The sequence below is a fragment of the Erinaceus europaeus genome, chromosome 3 (assembly GCF_950295315.1).
Source record: "Erinaceus europaeus chromosome 3, mEriEur2.1, whole genome shotgun sequence".
Classification (NCBI taxonomy): Eukaryota; Metazoa; Chordata; class Mammalia; order Eulipotyphla; family Erinaceidae; genus Erinaceus; species Erinaceus europaeus.
Window position 1 is genome coordinate 123584254 of NC_080164.1, and position 18355 is coordinate 123602608.

At 38.8% G+C, this 18355-nt stretch overlaps 1 protein-coding gene across 6 annotated transcripts in view; it reads right to left on the reverse strand.

The window, feature by feature from the left end:
• The window catches only part of RASSF6 (Ras association domain family member 6), a 51676-nt gene that overhangs the window by 16965 nt on the left and 16356 nt on the right, over nt 1–18355 (reverse strand). For 4 of the 6 annotated variants that reach the window (XM_016188365.2, XM_060187851.1, XM_060187850.1 and 1 more), the window contains exon 3: nt 2180–2258. The exons of 1 other annotated variant lie outside the window; for it this stretch is intronic. In XM_016188365.2, the coding sequence (XP_016043851.1) occupies nt 2180–2258 (79 nt within the window). Of the gene's footprint in view, nt 1–2179; nt 2259–6573; nt 6772–18355 lie in introns of those variants that run through there. One more of the 6 variants, XM_060187852.1, reaches the window with a different exon arrangement.

An 18355-nucleotide genomic window follows, 5' to 3' on the forward strand; every position in this document is an offset into this window, starting at 1 on the left:
CCAGACAGAGGGTGTGGTAGAGAAAACTAAGAAAGAGGTAAAAGTGCTTAAAAAGAGATTGAGAGACACTGAAAACAACAACAGAGACATATGGGATGATTTCAAAAGAAGTAACATTTGTATAATTGGCCTGCCAGAGGAAGAAAGAGAGGAAGGGGAAATAAACATTCTAGAGGAAATAATGGAAGAAAATTTCTGAGACCTAAAAAACAGAAAGGACATTAAGATTCAAGAGGCCCAGAGAGTCCCAAATAGAATCAACCCAGACCTGAAGACACCAAGACACATCATAGTTAAAATGAAAAACAAAAAAAGAAAAACAAAAAGTCACATACAGGGGAAAACCCATAAGACTATCAGCAGACTTCTCCACTCAAACTCCAAAAGCCAGAAGAGAATGGCAAAATATCTATCGAGCCCTGAATGAAAAGGGGTTTCAACCAAGGATAATATATCCTGCTAGACTTTCATTCAAACTAGATGGAGGGATCAAAATGTTCTCAGACAGACAACAGTTAAAGGAGGAAAGCCTCCCCTGAAAGAGCATATAAAAGATCTTTTATAAACATCATCATAATACTTGCCATATATCAGAGCAAATAAAAAAATTGTTGAATAATGGCGATACAATACATTCAATCCATAATATCAATAAATGTCAATGGCTTAAACTCACCCATCAAAAGGCACAGAGTGGGAGTATGGATCAGAAAACACAACCCAACCACATGCTGCTTGCAAGAATCCCATCTGACCCAACACAACAAACACAGACTTAAAGTGAAAGGATGGAAAACTATCATAAAAGCTAATGAACCACAAAAAAGGCAAGAACAGCCATTCTCATCACTGACACAATAGACTTTAAATTAAATAAAATAATAAAAGATAGGCAAGACCATTACATAATGATTAGAGGATCAATCAACAATGAAGATTTAACAATTATTAACATCTATGCACCCAATAGCTCGCTCTCCAGAAGGCCTTGTATGGTCATATGCTGTCTGAGCTCATATTCTTCATTAAGTGGAAGTTTAAAACTGTATCTAAGGATCATGTGGTGTTAGGGATTGAACCTGAGGCCTCACCACACATTAATGATGAGGGAAATAGTCTGGAGGTATAAGCAGCTGTCAAAGAATAGTGTGGTGTCCCCAACAACTGAACAATTACAATAGTTGAGGAGCGACTTATAAGTGTCCTACTGCCAGCAAAACATAAAGCAGTTACCTGAAGACCAGCCAAAGCCAGGATGGATATAAACTGAAGAAGTCTTCCAAGAGACCCCAATCTCAGTTATAATACATTAACGTAGTAAGAATCATTGCCCCAGCACCGAGACTTTATGATGGCTATGGCAATGTCTGGAAAGGACCATGTTAAGGTCAGGAACTAGAAAGACTTAGCTTTATGAGGAATCCTCACCCTTTTCCCCATAAAATCAAGGAATGTTCCACCCTCAGATTAGAGTAACACACCTACTCATTTTCTGAAACACCAAAGATGACACAAAGAAGTCACACGGTTGTTCCCACCCTTGAGGGCTGCTAATTTGTGTCTGCTTTGTATTTTAATAAACTTGATTTGCATCTCTCAGCTTGCATTTGAAAGTTTTCCTCCCCTATACAAAGAACATTCTACCCTTTCTGGGACCTTCAGCTATTGAAGAATTAAATTAGACATATGACAAGAGAATGAAATGCCATGCATACAAATATGCTTACTCTGTGAATGTAAATAAAAATATCAAAGCATATTCTCATAGAACTGCCTTTTTAATCTATTGTCTTCTGTAAGTATTTGTCTTTTGTCATTCGTGCATTAAAAGTCTAGTTGATTTGGAAAATACAGAAGCCAGAATTCAAAGCCCAGGAATAAATCTACAGGTTAATGGTTAATTAGGCCACTAACACCACACATGCCAATTAATTCAAATTGGACCAAAGAACATAAAAAGACACGTCAAAGAAAACATGATGTATGGCTTAGCATTGACCTTAGGTAAGTCTGGTAGCTCCAAAACAACAAATACAAAATCAAAGATAAACAAACTATGAAATGAAAATAAAATGAAATAAGATGAAAATTAAAGTGTTTCTGCACAATGACAGAAACTACCACCACAGAGAAAATACATACTAATAAATGGGAGAAAATATCCCTTTGATGGGCTTACCTGTCCATATTCAATTTGCAGATTTTTCTGGTTCCCATAAGAAATGTTATAATTTTTCAATAAAGAATTAAGCTGTTCCCTAAAAAAAGGTGACACCCAGTTACAGTCAGTCTTAGCTTCTTTTAATAGTAAAGGACAATAAGTCATTCACTTCATGAAGGTGCTAACAAAATTCACTCAATGTATTCTTTACTGTTCTATCATTTTAACATAAAACGATTGAAAACTATGGGCTATTGAAAACTGAAACATTCTAGTGACATCAACAGACATTGTAAGTGCTAATTCATAACTAAATCTCATACACAGTCACAGATAGAAAAAAAATTACTGAAGGCAAAAGTGGAGAGGAAGGTGTTCTTTAACAGGAGATAGCTATGAGATAATTAACTTTATATGTGCTTTTTCAGCATGTAACTAATCAAAGTTAGGTCTGTAGTAAGTAGATGGTAGGTACCTGACTCTTCTGGAGTGGCAATTGTTCAGTAACAGTTACAACCCTGCATTTAACTTCTCCCACATGACAAGTGGAGTCTCACAGGTGAGTTTCTTATCACACCTCCATCCTTCTCTCTGATACTTAACCTCTCAGAATGATTATTCTACCTGCCTTGTGAGGCCTAGTTCCTGTCTCTCATTGAGTTACTGAAACAGTTTCCTAAAGGATTCAATCTGTTTAAATGTAATCATCTCTCCTTTGCTCAGAACTTCCTACTAATTTCCCATCTATTCAGAATCAAAGCCAACACTCTTTCATTGCCTTCAAAAGCCAGATGTGTTCTCCTTGTTGTTCCCTTTGATCTCCTTTCCTACCAATCTCTCTTCACTTGCTATAATGTAGTTCTTGGACTTCCTGATGCTCCTTGAACACTCCATATATATGTTCACATCACAATCTTTGTATTTGCCAAATCCTCAATGCAGAATGACCCTACTCCTCCCCCAGCCCTCCTCAGTATTGCCGGTGCATTTATTTTCTTTAATTCTACTCCCAAGTCACTATCGTGAGTAGTTTCTTGACCCACCAGATTAAAAGTTTGCTTTCCCCCAACACTTCTATCCTGTTTTCTTCTTTTCTACCCTTACTTACCATCTAACCTTGCTAGAAATTTCTGGTCTTAAATTTTGTCTTTCCTACTAAACTATTCTCTCTCTATATATATATATATTTCTCTCTCTGTGTCTCACAGAAATAAAAGAAGATTCCCATGCTAGTGTGTAGTTTTGCTGCAAATAACACTGTGCACACTAATTGTGTTCCTTTGGAGTCTTTTGTTAGGGAAGGCAGTCAAAACAGCATGACCAAGGAACTGACTGGTCATCTGGACTTAGGCAAGCTACAACTTCTCAAGCTCCTGCCCTAGGAATGTGTATTCCCACAAACTACTCCAATGTCATGGCCCTTGAGAGGGTGTGTGATATGTTATGTTGTTTATGAGTTACCACAGTTAAAGCTTCTATAAAGTCTAGCAGAAAATGCCTCCTCTTAGCCACCCAAAAGAACCACTCATAAATGAAAATTCTTCCTTAAAGCTGCTTCTGGGTTGGGGAGACAGTAAAATGGTTATGTAAATGGCTTTCATTCAGTTTCCCAAAACAACACACATGTGCACACACACACATTTACATATACACACACCACTATAAGTCAGAGCTTGACTACTGCTCTGGTTAAAAACCAACTAAATAAGCAAGCAAGCTGGCAATCAAGCAAGCAAGCAAGCAGGCAAGCAGGCAAGCAGGCAAGCAAGCAAGCAAACAAACAGAAAAACTAAACACTGCTACCTACCAACCCAGAGTAGCCTGATCCTTTTTTCTTTCTCTTTTCTCTCTCTCTCTTTTTTTTTTTTTCAGTCTTTCCTTGGCTTGTGTGTGTGTCTCTGGGGGGTAGGGGGGTCAGTTTCAGATTACACTAAGATGCACTGGGTTGTGTACTAATGTCATTGTTGTGGTGTATTTTCTGCAAACTGTACTAATCCTAAAGAACTTGAACATGTCTGTAATTTCCATTATTGAATGTTGGAGTAGCAGACAGGAAATACTGGTTCTTTTGGGATATAGTCCCTGATATTTTGAGCTATGGGAGCTGTTATTAAAGCAAATGAATTTTTACATAATCCTATTCCCTCAGCTTCTGTTTCTGATAAGACTGTGTAGCAAAATAGCATACAAGCATCCTTCGAAGTATTTGCCTTGGGACCATGTATAATTAGAAAGATTAGTCTCTGGAAACAAGTTGCTTGGAAAATGTTTCTGTACCTTAACAGAAGCAGACTAAATCTTCTTTCATGGAAATAAAGTTTCCAGATGTCCCAGGGAATTGACCAACTGTGGTCCCAGGCCATCTGATTTTATACACCAAGTTTTATTAGAATACAGATGCACTAATTTCTTTTTCCTTTTTTAAGTTTTATTTTATTTTTATTTTATTTATTTATTCCCTTTTGATGCCCTTGTTGTTTTATTGTTGTAGTTATTGTTGTTGATGCCATCATCGTTGAATAGGACAGAGAGAAATGGAGAGAGGAGGGGAAGACAGAGAGGGGAAGAGAAAGACACCTGCAGATTTGCTTCACCACCTGTGAAGCGACTCCTCTGCAGGTGGGGAGCTGGGGGCTAGAACCAGGATCCTTATGCGGGTCCTTGCGCTTTGCTCCACCTGCGCTTAACCAGCTGTGGTACCACCCAACTCCCCAGATGCACTAATTTCTTTGCTTATTCTCTGTAACTGATTTCTTTCAAAAACTGCAGAGTTGAGTAGTTATGACAAAAACCATATGGCCCACAAAGCCTGAAATATTTGCTATCTAGCCCTTTACAGAGAAAATTGGCCAATTCCTAAACAATAAGAAACATTGAGTAACAGAATAACACAAACATCTTCTTTTTTTTTTTTTTCTCACTACAGGAAACTACAGGCAAGGTCTTTCAGGCTGACTACTGATTGCTCTTTGAATAAATTTAGAATATGGAGTAAAAGATATCAGCAAAATAAAAGTATTAGGGTAAAATTCAGACAAATTAGTGGTGCAATGTAAGGGAAGTAATTACCAGAAAGTGGGAAGTTGCCAGCTATTATTGAGGGGGGCATATTCCAAATACTAAGATGTCTTTATACTTGAATAGAGTAAACTAATTACAGGAGTTCTGTATGATTAGTATATGCATCAAAGTTAATATATTAGTATATTATATGTCTTCCAGCAGAAGGCTGTGTTCCAATGTCATTCACTCACAGTTATATAATCACTGTGTGAGTACAGTGTGTGAGGGCTCAGTCACACTCTTAGAGACATTGAGAACTTCAAGGAACAGATGCTATTTGTAATGGAAGTTGAAGAGTTAAGAGCACAAAACTCCATAGGCAAAAACAAAACAAAACAAAACATCATTAATGATAATTTTATTTATTATAGGTCTTGAAAGAGTAGATAGAGACCAGTGAGAGACTTAGCAGGTAAAAACAGCGGTATAGTCGCTGCTGAGTCTAGGGGCTCCTGTTCCTTTAAGATGCCATGCTTAGGGGGTCAGGCAGTAGCGCAGTGGGTTAAGAGCATGTGGCGCAAGGTGCAGGGACCGGAGGGAGGATCCGGGTTCAAGCCCCTGGCTCCCCACCTGCAGGGGAGTCGCTTCACGGGCAGTAAAGTGGGTCTGCAGGTATCTGTCTTTCTCTCCCCCTCTCTGGCTTTCCCTCCTCTCTCCATTTCTCTCTGTCCTGTCCAACAACAATGACATCAGTGACAACGATAATAATAACCACAACAATGGTAAAAACAACCAGGGTAACAAAAGGGGGGAAAATGGCCTCCAGGAGCAGTGGATTTGTGGTGCAAGTACCGAGCCCCGGGAATAACGCTGGAGGCAAAAAAAAATTGCCCTGCTTGGTTTGAATGAGTAATAGTGGATTCAGAGTTAACTGTAAAGTGCCTAGATGTACTTTGCACTTTGTTGCCTGAATTGCAGCTAGCTGCTCAGCAGAGGGGTATTACCCACATTCTGACAATCTCCATGAATAACGGACTTACAAGAAGCAAGTTCTTCAATCTTATCATGCCATTCATCTGATAGGAAGGAATCATTTCTATTTAACTTTCTAAAAGTGTGATATGTATGGCTAATGATAGCATGGTGGGTGGATGCCTTACACCTATAAGTAGATATTAAATATTCCTTATAAATAAGAGTTCTCTCTTTTGCTTTAGTGGGGATTCAAAGGATAGTTAAGTAGATACCATATCCCTTTCCTGGAATCCAAAAAATCCTGCTCCACTCTGGTGAAGGGACTATAATTTAAACCTACTAAGTATTAACAAAAGCCACAATTTTAGAGGCTACCACACGACAAGAACAAACATCAGAAAAAAGACAACTCAGTGTAGCCACCAAAGACTTACTCGCTGATGACCATGCTTCTTGTATTTGAGTTACTTTAGTCTCTTGCAGATTTGCTAAAAAGTGTTCAGGCTCCATCCAGGCAGGCAACCATCATGGCAGCAACACAAGAAACTATAAGTTGCCTTACTTGGGAGCATGGACTCAAAATGTTTTGAAGTAAAATAACCAAAACTTCATATAAAATTATGCCCCTTTCCTTTGTTGACAATGCTGAGGATTAAAGAAATGAAATGAAGACAACACACGTTGGCTAAAGTTTGTAGTTTGAACAACGTGTCAGGCCCTCCTTGAAAACGTTTGCTTTTCTGTCTTTGACTGAACTAAGAAATCACTTTGGACTGATAAGGACCTCGGGTCCCTGACTGGACTAGTCCATGGACATTATGTAATAGAGACCCTCTTGACCAACAAGTCACATCTCTCCTCATTAATATACTAAAATAGACACTCAACTCTCCACCATTTTATCTAGAGGTGATGCATAATTATATATACAGTTGTATTTTCCTCAACTTTGCATCCCACCTCTCTCCTTCACCAACATATACTGCTTTCCTGGAAAATTCCTAGATATAGGGGCCAGGCAGTGGGACACCGGGTTAAGTACACACATTACAGTGCAAAAAGACCCCACCTGCAGAGGGAAAGCTTGACCAGTAGTGAAGGAGGTTTCCAGGAGTCTCTCTGTCTCTCTCTCTCTCTTTAAGTCCCCCTCCCTATTCAATTTCTCTCTTTCTCTATCCAATAATAAATAAATGAATAAAAGAAAATTCCTAAATATATATAGATTGCCACATCATCTTAATTCTACCAGTCACCTTAACTCTACTCAATATAAAACCAGAATTTTGCTTTCTTTCTTTCTTTTTTTAAAAAACCTTGCTTTATAGACTGTGTGTGTTAGACAAATTTCCAAACTCACAAATTATCCCTTCTCCAGTAAAGACTTTCTTTTATATAACTAGTTGTCCCTGTGATTTTTAGATATTTTGGAAAAAAAAATTCTTCAAAGAAATAAAAGGCTGGGTTGGGTGATGGTGCACTTGGTAGAACACACATGTTAAAATGTACAAGAACCTGAGTTCAATCCCCTAACTCCCCACCCATGGGGCTGGGGGGAAACATTCATGTGTGGTGAAATAGTGCAGCAGGTGTCCTTTCTCCCTCTCTATCTCCTCCCCCCTTGACTTCTCTCTGTCTCTACCCAATAAGTAAATAAATAAATTTATAAATAAATCTTAAAAAGAAATAAAAGCCAGGGATAATAAAAACACCAACTTGATCTCTTACACATTTAGCTTGCTCATACAGACATTGGTTTTTATTCATAATGCTTACCTGTAGCAAGGCAATTAGTTAACAATTTTACTTTAAGCTCAAAGGCTAAAATTAAAACTTAAGCTCTTTTATAAAGAAACTTTGAGTTAAACAGAAAGGCAGATATGTACATAAAATTGACTGATGATTTTCTAAGGATTTAGATTGTGGTTTTCATTTTATATGCTATATTTCTGAATACTTTTGAATACTACATAAGTATGCAAAATATTCACAATACCTTTATATATACTTTTTATCTTATGTTCCACAAAAACATAATGTAAACTCCTACATGTTTTAGGGTAGGTGGTAGCAAGAAATAAGAGAACAACAGAAAAGAATAAGTAGTCTTATCATGAAAACTTTTGCCAAGACAAATAATTTCTTACTGCTATGTGCAAATAATAGCAGAATTCGCTTAGCCCACTTTATCCCTTTGCTACTGTCAACTTGAATCCTCGGAAAAATTAAAACTGCAAACCTTGTAGGTGTGCAACTGCAATTCCAAAACTTTGTGCAACTGGCCTCTTTTCTGGCTTCAATGATAAGGAAGGCTGTCTTTCACCCTTTGCATAAAGACCTTTCTCAGCTAACAAAGTAGGTCATTCCCATTTCCTTTGCAAATGAAGAATTGGGCCGCATGGTCTGAAAAATGAAAGTTGGGAAGAGGAGGGCTATCTTGATTGAAGTAAAACTGTAGACCTGAAATTATCAGCGAGTTCTAAACTTGCCTAACTCTTCCTTGAAGGAACTGCTCACCCTGGCACCCTTACTTATATGATACAGAAACCAGGACATTTTTCTTTTTTTCATTTGTAATGCACTGTTTTGTCTTTGTCTCTAAAAAACAAAGTACTTTATTGTCTCAGAAAGAAGTAATAGGGCCAAGTGGTGCCACACATGGTTAAGTGCACACATAACAATTTGAAGAGACAGGTTCGATCTCCTTGATCCCACCTGCTGGGGGAAAGCTTTGTGAGTGGTGATGCAGGGCCGCAAGTGTCTCTCTGTCTCTTTCCCTCTCTATCTCCTCCTCTCCTCTCAAGGAGTATTATTAGATGGTAGAATACAGAAGAAGAGGAGAAAAGAGAAAGGTAAAGAATAGGTATGGCATTTTTTCAAGCTCCTGAAGAAAAGTTGGGATGGGCTCTAGAATTGATATCTTTTAAGAGAATCCCTTTATGCTGGTAAAATCCCTTTATGATGGATTTGATATTTTAACACACTAATGTTTTCTAACAACTTTTTGAACAAAAGGAAACATTATCTTCTTCCTCTTCCTCTATGAATTGGGAACTTCCTAAAGATTTTTATGAAATCTTTTTTGGTAAATTTTTGTTCCTAGTGGGATCACACTGAGCTGCTTCCACATCAGACCCAGGGGTCTGTGACTCACATGCAGCTGACCTCAGGGTGGCCCAGGCAGCACATGGATCAGAAGGAAAGCAGTAGGGGAGCCCTGCCACATCACTTTCCCTGTTCAGTAGAAGTCTGTTCTCTGGTTCACAGCCCAGATACTTTTTTACAAATCAATTCTGATTTTTATATTTCTAATTTTATCCAAAGTAGCAACTTCATATTAGATCCACTTGAAAAGCTGTTTGTTCCTAGTTGTAGCTGATTGTAGTAGAGCACAGAAACATTCATTGTGCAAGACAATATTGTTTGAAAGTCAGAAGAAATAGTGGTCTGGGGAGTGGCACAGTGGACAAAGTATTGGACTCTCAAGCATGAGGTACTGAGTTCAATTCCTGGCAGCGCATGTACCAGAGTGATGTCTAATATTTTTCTCTCTCTCCTCTTATCTTTCTCATTAATAAATGAACAAAACTTTTAAAAAGAAAAAAGAACTAAGAAATTCTTGGAAAAGCTTATTTAAAAAGAGAATAAAAGCTAGAAGGAGCAGACATATGCAATACCTGGGTCCCCTGTCTGCATGAATAACAGGAGATAAAGAGCTGTGTAGACAGGTGATTCTAAAACTGGAGTCAGCATCAGACTCACCTGTGGAGCTCACTGAACCAGTCAATAAGTATGTGGTAACCTGAGACAGATTTTTATCAAGTAAGTCTGGGATTAGTTCTGAGAATTTGCATTTCTAACCTGTTTCCAGGTGATTTGGTGCTGCCAGTTCAGAAGCCACACTTTAAATTTTAGGGTGCTAGGACTTTAAGTGCTATTACTCTTCAAGGGGAAGTGAAATCTTTCTATAAGCAGGTGGCATGCCAAAAATAAGTGGACATTCCATATAGAACTAAAATAACTATACAGGGGTTGGTTGGTGACACACCTGATAAAATGATGGGCCCAGGTACAAGACCAAGCCCTGAACCCCACCAGCACTGGGGCAGTTTCTTCACTGCCAGTCTCTCTCTGTATCAAATATATAATAATTAAATTGAATAAAATAACTATACATTATTTTATATATTGACTGCTAACTATTAATTCTTTAGCTCTTCCATCTATTACTGAAATAGTACTGTCTCATCAGATGTTTACTAGGAGAAATTTTTTTTACCAGTTTCCTATTGCTGTTCCAGGTAACTGCAACATAAATTTAGTGTTTTTATATGTACTTATCTATTTTCCTCTTGTTGCCCTTGTTGTTTTTTTATTGTTGTTATAGTTATTATTGTCATTGTTATTGATGTTGTAGTTGTTAGATAGGATAGAAATGGAGAGAGGAGGGAAGATAGAGAGGGGGAGAGAAAGATAGACACCTGCAGACCTGCTTCACCACTTGTGAAGCGACCCCTCAGCAGGTGGGGATTCGGGGGCTCAAACCGGGATCCTTACACTGGCCCTTGCACTTCATGCCACATGTGCTTAACCCCCTGCACTACTGTCTGACTCCCTAAATTTAGTCTTTTTATACAACACAGAGAATTTGTTACAACACTGTAGGTTAGAATATGGGTCTTTCTAAATATAACCAAGGTGTCAGCAAGGCTGTACTTACTTTCAGGGTGGGGAGGATGAGTAATATGACAGTTTCACATAGGGACAAATGTCAGGAGATAAATAAAGCAGGATAATGTGTTACAGGGCTATTTTAATACACTAACTTGTTTTCCAACAGTCTTGCATGAAAAAGATACACTCTTCTTCCTTTCCCTCTATGGTTTATGATATGTCACACGTAAGCGGTGAAGCTGACTGGATTTGCTGTGGGCCTGGGTATAGAGATGAAAGAATGTAGAATATGATTGATATTCAGCTCATGTTAACGTCTTGCACCTCAATTTCCCATAACTTAAACTTATCTTTAGCAGTTTTTAATACAAGCCATATAGATTTTAAAAAAGTTGCAAAGTCGATTGTCTTTTTGAACCCTAAGACAGCAGGAACCTCACATCTCCACTATAGAGCCCCTACTTCCCCCAGTCCTGGAACCCTTGGATAGGGCCCACTTTCCCGTATGCGTCTCCCAATCCATACCAAATAATATTGCATCCGCTGATCACAACCTAACCAATGCAACGATTGCCACCTCAACATGCTTCACCTCAGACTGTGTCCAGAGACTTCACGTGTGGAATGACAACCCTTCAGCTTCATTACTCGGGTGAGACCTTTCCTTTTATAGTACACTCTAATTTCATCTCAGGTGGTTCACTTTCTAACAAAGTCCCATAACCTAGATATACACCAGTTTCTGTGAGAGAGAGCTTATGTTCACACGTATGCATAAACTACTGCAAAATATATACCTGAAAGCAGAAGTACACTAGAGTTTGCAGTGAGTACCTCCCTAACACTTCCTCTCCACTATTCCAAGCTTTGGGTCCATGATTGCTCAACAAATTGTTTGGCTTTGTATGTTAACTCTCTTTTCAATCACCAGGTTCCAGATGCCACCAGGATGCTGGCCAGGCTTCCCTGGATTGAAGACCCCACCAATGTGTCCTGGAGCTCAGCTTCCCCAGAGACACACCCTACTAGGGAAAGAGAGAGGCAGACTGAGAGTATGGACTGACCAGTCAATGCCCATGTTCAGCAGGGAAGCAATTACAAAAAAAGCCAGACCTTCTACCTTCTGCAACCCTCAATGACCCTGGGTCCATGCTCCCAGAGGGATAGAGAATGGGAAAGCTATCAGGGGAGGGGGTGGGATATGGAGATTGGGTGATGGGAATTGTGTGGGGTTGTACCCCTCCTACCTTATGGTTTTGTTCATTAATCGTTTCTTAAATAAAAAATTAAAAAAAAAGTTGCAAAGTAAACAGGTGTATCACACCACACCAACTATTATTGGAGCAATAATTGTGGAGCAAAAAAAGAACAAGCTGCTTGTAATATAGTCCTCTGTACATGAAGGACTTGGGCTTCTGTGTATGTCCAGGATGACTGTCCTGGATTTATACTCAGATGTACTTTGTTTTCATAGAATGGGGAAATAATCTTTCAATTCTATTAAGACATCTTTCAGTTATTTTACTTTCAGCCTCCTATAGCACATTGTTGCTGGTGTGGCTGGACTCCAACAGGTGTTGAGTAATCCTCAGGGCCATCACATGGGCATGAGCAAGAGACAGGTTTCTTCCTCTCTCTCTCTCTCTCTCTCTTTCTCTCTCTCCAAGTCTCTTTACATTGTAAAAAACAACAACCAACCAGCCAAAAAGTGATCTCCTTATTTCTACTCTGGGCATCATCTATCTATCTATCTATCTATCTATCTATCTATCTATCTATCTATCTATGTATCTACCAGACCATACTCAGAGTATATAGGACATTTCTGATAATATTTGCTTTGCTTAGCACCCTTAAGTGTCTTCTTGCTGCTCTTGGAATTAACAAAAATTATTTTTTTAAATAATTTTTTTTATTCTCAAAGGTCTGTGTCCCTTCCCCTCCCCTTTCCCCCCACCCCATGAAGCCGAACATTTACCTTCACCCCCCACCCAGAGATTTTTTTTTTTAATCTTATTATGGTGAATATGAAGTCCTGCTTTATTTCTCTTTTCCCTTCCTCTTTGGCATTCTGTCAAGAGATGCCTTTCCCTGTGGCAGACACAGGGAGTGGGTGCCTTTCAGCTGCTGGAATTCCATGCTCCTGCTGACCAGGGGGATTTAAGGCAGTCTCCTTATGCCAGGAAGATTCACATATGCAATCTTCTTAAACTTGATATTTACTTCCCATTCACATCTCTGGGACCCCTGTTTAGACAGGGATCTTTTCCTGTCATGGAACTGACTTCCTTTTCTTCATAACATTGATCCAGTGTAGAAGCTTGTAGTCCTTCCATTCCTACCTGATTGGATCCGACATGCAAATGCCTACCTGTCTGAGACCTACTGAATAAGATATTCTGGGAATGGAGCCCAGAAATCTTCTTCTTTACAAAAAAAAATCTATAAGCCCTCAGGTGATGATGGAAGTTCATGTTGGAGACCTGTAGTTTCAGACAGCAGCCAGAGGAGGACTCTCATGTTTTTTTGTTGTTGTTGTTGTTCATGGCCCAGCTTTGGTATAGTTTCCCACTCACTATATCCTGCCCTATTTTTATAGAGAAAAATAAGATGTTTTAAAAATATTTTATTATATTTATTTAGGGTAGAGACAGAGAAATTGAAAGGGAAAGGGGGGATAGAGAGGGACAGAGAAAGAAAGACATGTCTGCAGCATTCTTTTACTGATAGCAAAGCTTCCCTCATGCTGATGGGAACTAAGCACATGAACCCAGGTCTTTGTACATTGTAACATTACTGGGCACACCACCACCCAGCGCTGAGAAAAATATTCTTTCACTGGTGTGGTTCATATTCAAAAATTCCAGTAAACTCTGGAAGTAAATAAATGAACTTACTGTATTTTCAGTTGACTAAAGTGACAAAAACAGATCAATACAGAGTACATTTTACTGAGAACACAGTCATACTGAACCAAGAAGAACTACAAAACCTAAATGCACCAATCACAGACAAAGAAATAGAAACTGTTATTAAGAATATCCCCCAACAACAAAAGTCCTGGACCAGATGGCTTCACAAACGAATTCTACAAAACCTTCAGGAAACAGTTAGTACCCATACTTCTAAAATTTTTCCGTAAGATCGAAGAAACAGGAACACTCCCTTCCACCTTCTATGAAGCCAACATCACCCAGATACGAAAAGCAGATAGGGACACAACAAAAAAGGAAAACTACAGACAAATATCTCTGATGAACATAGATGCCAAAATATTAAACAAGATCTTGGCCAACCAAATACAGCAGCATATCAAAAAGATTGTTCATCACGACCAAGTGGGATTTATCCCAGGAATGCAAGATTGGTTCAACATACATAAGTCAATCAATGTCATTCACCACATCAATAAAAGCAAAGCCAAAAACCACATGATTATCTCAATAGATGCAGAGAAAGCCTTTGACAAAATCCAACACCCATTCATGCTCAAAACCCTACAAAAAATGGGAATAGATAGGAAATTCCTCAAGACAGTGGAATCCATATATAGCAAACCTACAGCCAGCATCATACTCAATGGATAGAAGTTGAAAGCATTCCCTCTCAGAATGGGGACTAGACAGGGCTGTGCACTGTCACCACTACTCTTCAACATAGTATTGGAAGTTCTTGCCATAACAATCAGGTAAGAGAAAGAAATCAAAGGAATACAGATTGGAAGGGAAGAAGTCAAGCTGTCACTCTTTGCATATGATATGATAGTATACATAGAAAAACCAAAAGAATTCAGCAGCAAACTACTGGAAGTTATTAGGCAATATAGGAAGGTGTCAGGCTACAAAATCAATGTACAAAATTCTTTTTATTTTTTAACCAGAGCACTGGGGTTCAATCTGGGGTTGTGCCTGGGACTTGGGGTCTCAGGCATGAGAATCTCTTTGCATAACCAGTATACTATCTACCATCACCCCCAGATTCTTTTTTTTCCCCCTTGCTTTCAGCTAATTTTAAAATGCTATTTCTCTAAAAATGTATCAGAGAGAGAAAAACTTCACATTTTACCAAAGTCAAACAAAAGGGCCTGAGAGATAGTTCACCAGGTAGGGTGACTGTTTTGCCATGTGTATTGTCCAAGTTGGAGCCCCAGCACCACATGGGAGTGTCACTGTACTTGGGGAAGCTCTGGCAGTATGGTGTCTTTTCCCCATCTCTGTATCTCCAGGTGAATGAAAAAGTGACCTGGGAATAGTGAATCATGGGTATATGAGGCCCAAGCTAAATAAATAAATAAATAAATAAAGTCCAAAGGTCCTCAAAACAGCGTCTTCTCTTTATAAGCCTATCTGTTGGGCAAGATGGACAATGCCATGTCTGCTCCATGTCCTCAACCTAAGGACCTTGCCTGTGAACTTGAGCAGACTTTGCTCTCTGCCTCTGCTGTCCAGTTAGGAGCAGACTCTGGAACACTGGGTATTTGTGATAAATTTGTGCTCAGAGGTGTAAGTGTCTGGTTCCTTTTTTTTCAGCAAGCTTACATAGTTGGGGGGGGGGGAAATTGAATGATGCACTTTCTGCTCACATTTATTACATTATGTAATTAAAGCTATTTACTAATGACAAGAATGCTCATGTGCTTTCTGGACAGCTTTTAGAAGGTCTGAAGCCTATTGTAGGATTGTATTAAGGTCCTAAATAAGAGAAAACATTCAACAGCTTCTGAGAGTGAAATCCAATCTGCAGACTAAAACTGGATTTGAACTTCTTTAAAAGGCAGAGTTGACATTTCCTCATCTCTACCATGCCCAGATTTCAGTCTAGGACCTGGAATGAAAGTATTTATTTTTTTATTTATAAAATGGAAATATTGACAAGACTACAGGATAAGAGGGATACATTTCTACACAATGTCAACGCCCAAAGCTCTGTATCCAATCCCACCCTTGATAGCTTCCCTAATCTTGATCCCTCTGGGAGTATGAACCCAACATCATTGTGGGGTGCAGAAGGTGGAAGGTCTCGCTTCTGTAATTGCTTCTCCACTGAACATGGGCCTTGACAGATCAATCCATACTCCCAGCCTGCCTCTCTTTTTTTTTTTTAATTTTTTAATTTAATTTAATTTTATTTATTTCCTTTTGTTGCCCTTGTTGTTTTATTGTTGTAGTTATTATTATTGTTGTTGTCGTTGTTGGATAGGACAGAGAGAAATGGAGAGAGGAGGGGAATACAGAGAGGAGTAGAGAAAGACAGACACCTGCAGACCTGCTTCACCGCCTGTGAAGTGACTCCCCTGCAGGTGGGGAGCCGGGGCTCGAACCGGGATCCTTATGCCGGTCCTTGTGCTTTGCGCCACCTGCGCTTAACCCACTGCGCTACAGCCCGACTCCCCCTGACTCTCTTTTGAATGAAAGTATTTTTTAAGCAACCATATAGACTCCTTTAAACCTCAAAAAACAAAAACAAACACAAAAACTCAATTCACTTAGCACAGCAGTGATGATTCCAGACTATGAAACAGCAACTGGAACCTTTGAGCAGATGACAATACTTTTAGTACCTTCACTCAGGAAGGATTCTTTGTTGTTGTTGTTTTTAATGTTTTATTTATTTATTATTATGTAGGGACAGAGAGAAATTGAGAGGGGAAGATAGAGAGAGAGAGAGAGAGAGAGAGAGAGAGAGAGAGAGAGAGACCTGCAGCCCTGCTTCACCACTTGTGAAGCTTTTCCCCTGCAGGTGGGGACTAGGGGCTTGAACCTGGATCCTTGCTCACTGTAATGCACACACTTAACCAAATGTGCCACCGCCTGACCCCAGGAAAGATTCTAAACTCAGGGAATTCTCACCTAGAGTAAGACAGAATATTTCATTGGTTATCATGCTAATTAATACCAAGACTTCTAGTTCTGTTGAGCACATATAATTCTCATGAAACTTGTTGACTTCAAAATTCCTAAAAAGCAGATCCTATTTTCTAACTCTTTATAGTCATGTATTTCTGTGTAGAAAAATATAAAAATCTCTTACTAACTTGGCAACTTATCTGTCACACATCAGAACAGTGCCCCCAATAAAGTAGAAGCTGAATGTATTCACTTGTTAAGTGAATAAATTAATGGAGGTGTTTGCCAGATTTGTGACATATTGGATACCAAGACGGTCACTGTATTTATTATTTTTGGCAACTATTTTTGCAGAGATTTTCCTCAACTGGTCACAAGTTTTCAAATTTTACTCCATTATCATCTAAACCGTGGATTTTAGACTTTAGCATCAGAAATACCTGGTTAGTTCTGGGATGGAATCCAGAATCTACACTGTTAACAAGTAGCTAAGTGGGAGGTGAGTGGCCCATGGACCACTTAAGGAGAAGTGTCATCTTCTATTTAAATGTTTATATAAAATTCTATGTAATATTTTACTTTTCTAGGGGCTGAAAGGACTTTTAGGTGACAAGGGATACATTTCAAAGTTTCTGTTTCATTCAAAATGTGACATAAGGATCACTTACAATTGTCAGCCCTTTCTTTGCAAATATCCTTCCCCAAATACATGGTGTCATTTAGAAAGATCTTATACAGTTACAAAATGGGGATGGTTATAAGTTCTCAAATTTTGTTAGTTTTCTCTTACTCCTGGTTACTAAAAAGTATGTACAAAATTTTTATTAAAATATTTATTTATTATAAATTAAAACAATTTAATAGAATAAATGTTTTATTTATTTGATAAAATAAATATCTCATAAAGATAGTTATAAAATATTTTGTTTTACAACTACCAGCGGTGAAGGACCAGGAGGAACAGGAATCCCCCAAGAACAGAGAAAAGCAGGAATAGCACAGGGACTCTTCTATGACATTTGTTGTGAGTTTTTTTTCAGATGGGTGAGAGATAGAACATGCTATAATGATGGACACTGCTGAGAAGACCTGAATGATGACAGTTAAGGGAGAGGAAAAGATTACATAGAAAGTGTGTGTGTGTATGATCTGCAAGAGAAGATCTGCTTCATGGAGATGCCAGTGAGCTCAGGTTGGGGATTTTGAATTGTTGCTTTGTGGGCTGAGTCTGATTATACAGGTGAAGTCTAAAGGGCTTAAGAGAGAAAGGTCTTGGTTTCCTCAGGAATCCATGGCCGTAAAGAGTTTCTGTGCCATGGGTGAAATAGATGAATGGAAAACAATTTACCCTCAGGCTAGAAACTGAGCCCTGGAGTGGTTTAGCAATGTGCTGATGACAGTCACAATTTCCTGAGCTGAATAGAACCTAAGTAGATGGGAACAAAAGGAAAACATGCCTATGGGTTCATCTCTTATTCTGAGCACTGTGTCTCCTCTTAATATTCCTTCCAGTATGGTAAATTTGTTAGTTGGTAGAACCTCTGTTTCTTTTTAAAAGATATTTTATGTATTTTTTAGATAAAAGATATTACACATATGCATGTGTGTGTGTGTGTGTGTGTGTGTGTGTGTGTGTGTCTACACACACACATATGGGGAAGAGACCAGATCACTGTTTAGCTTTGACTTATGATGGTGC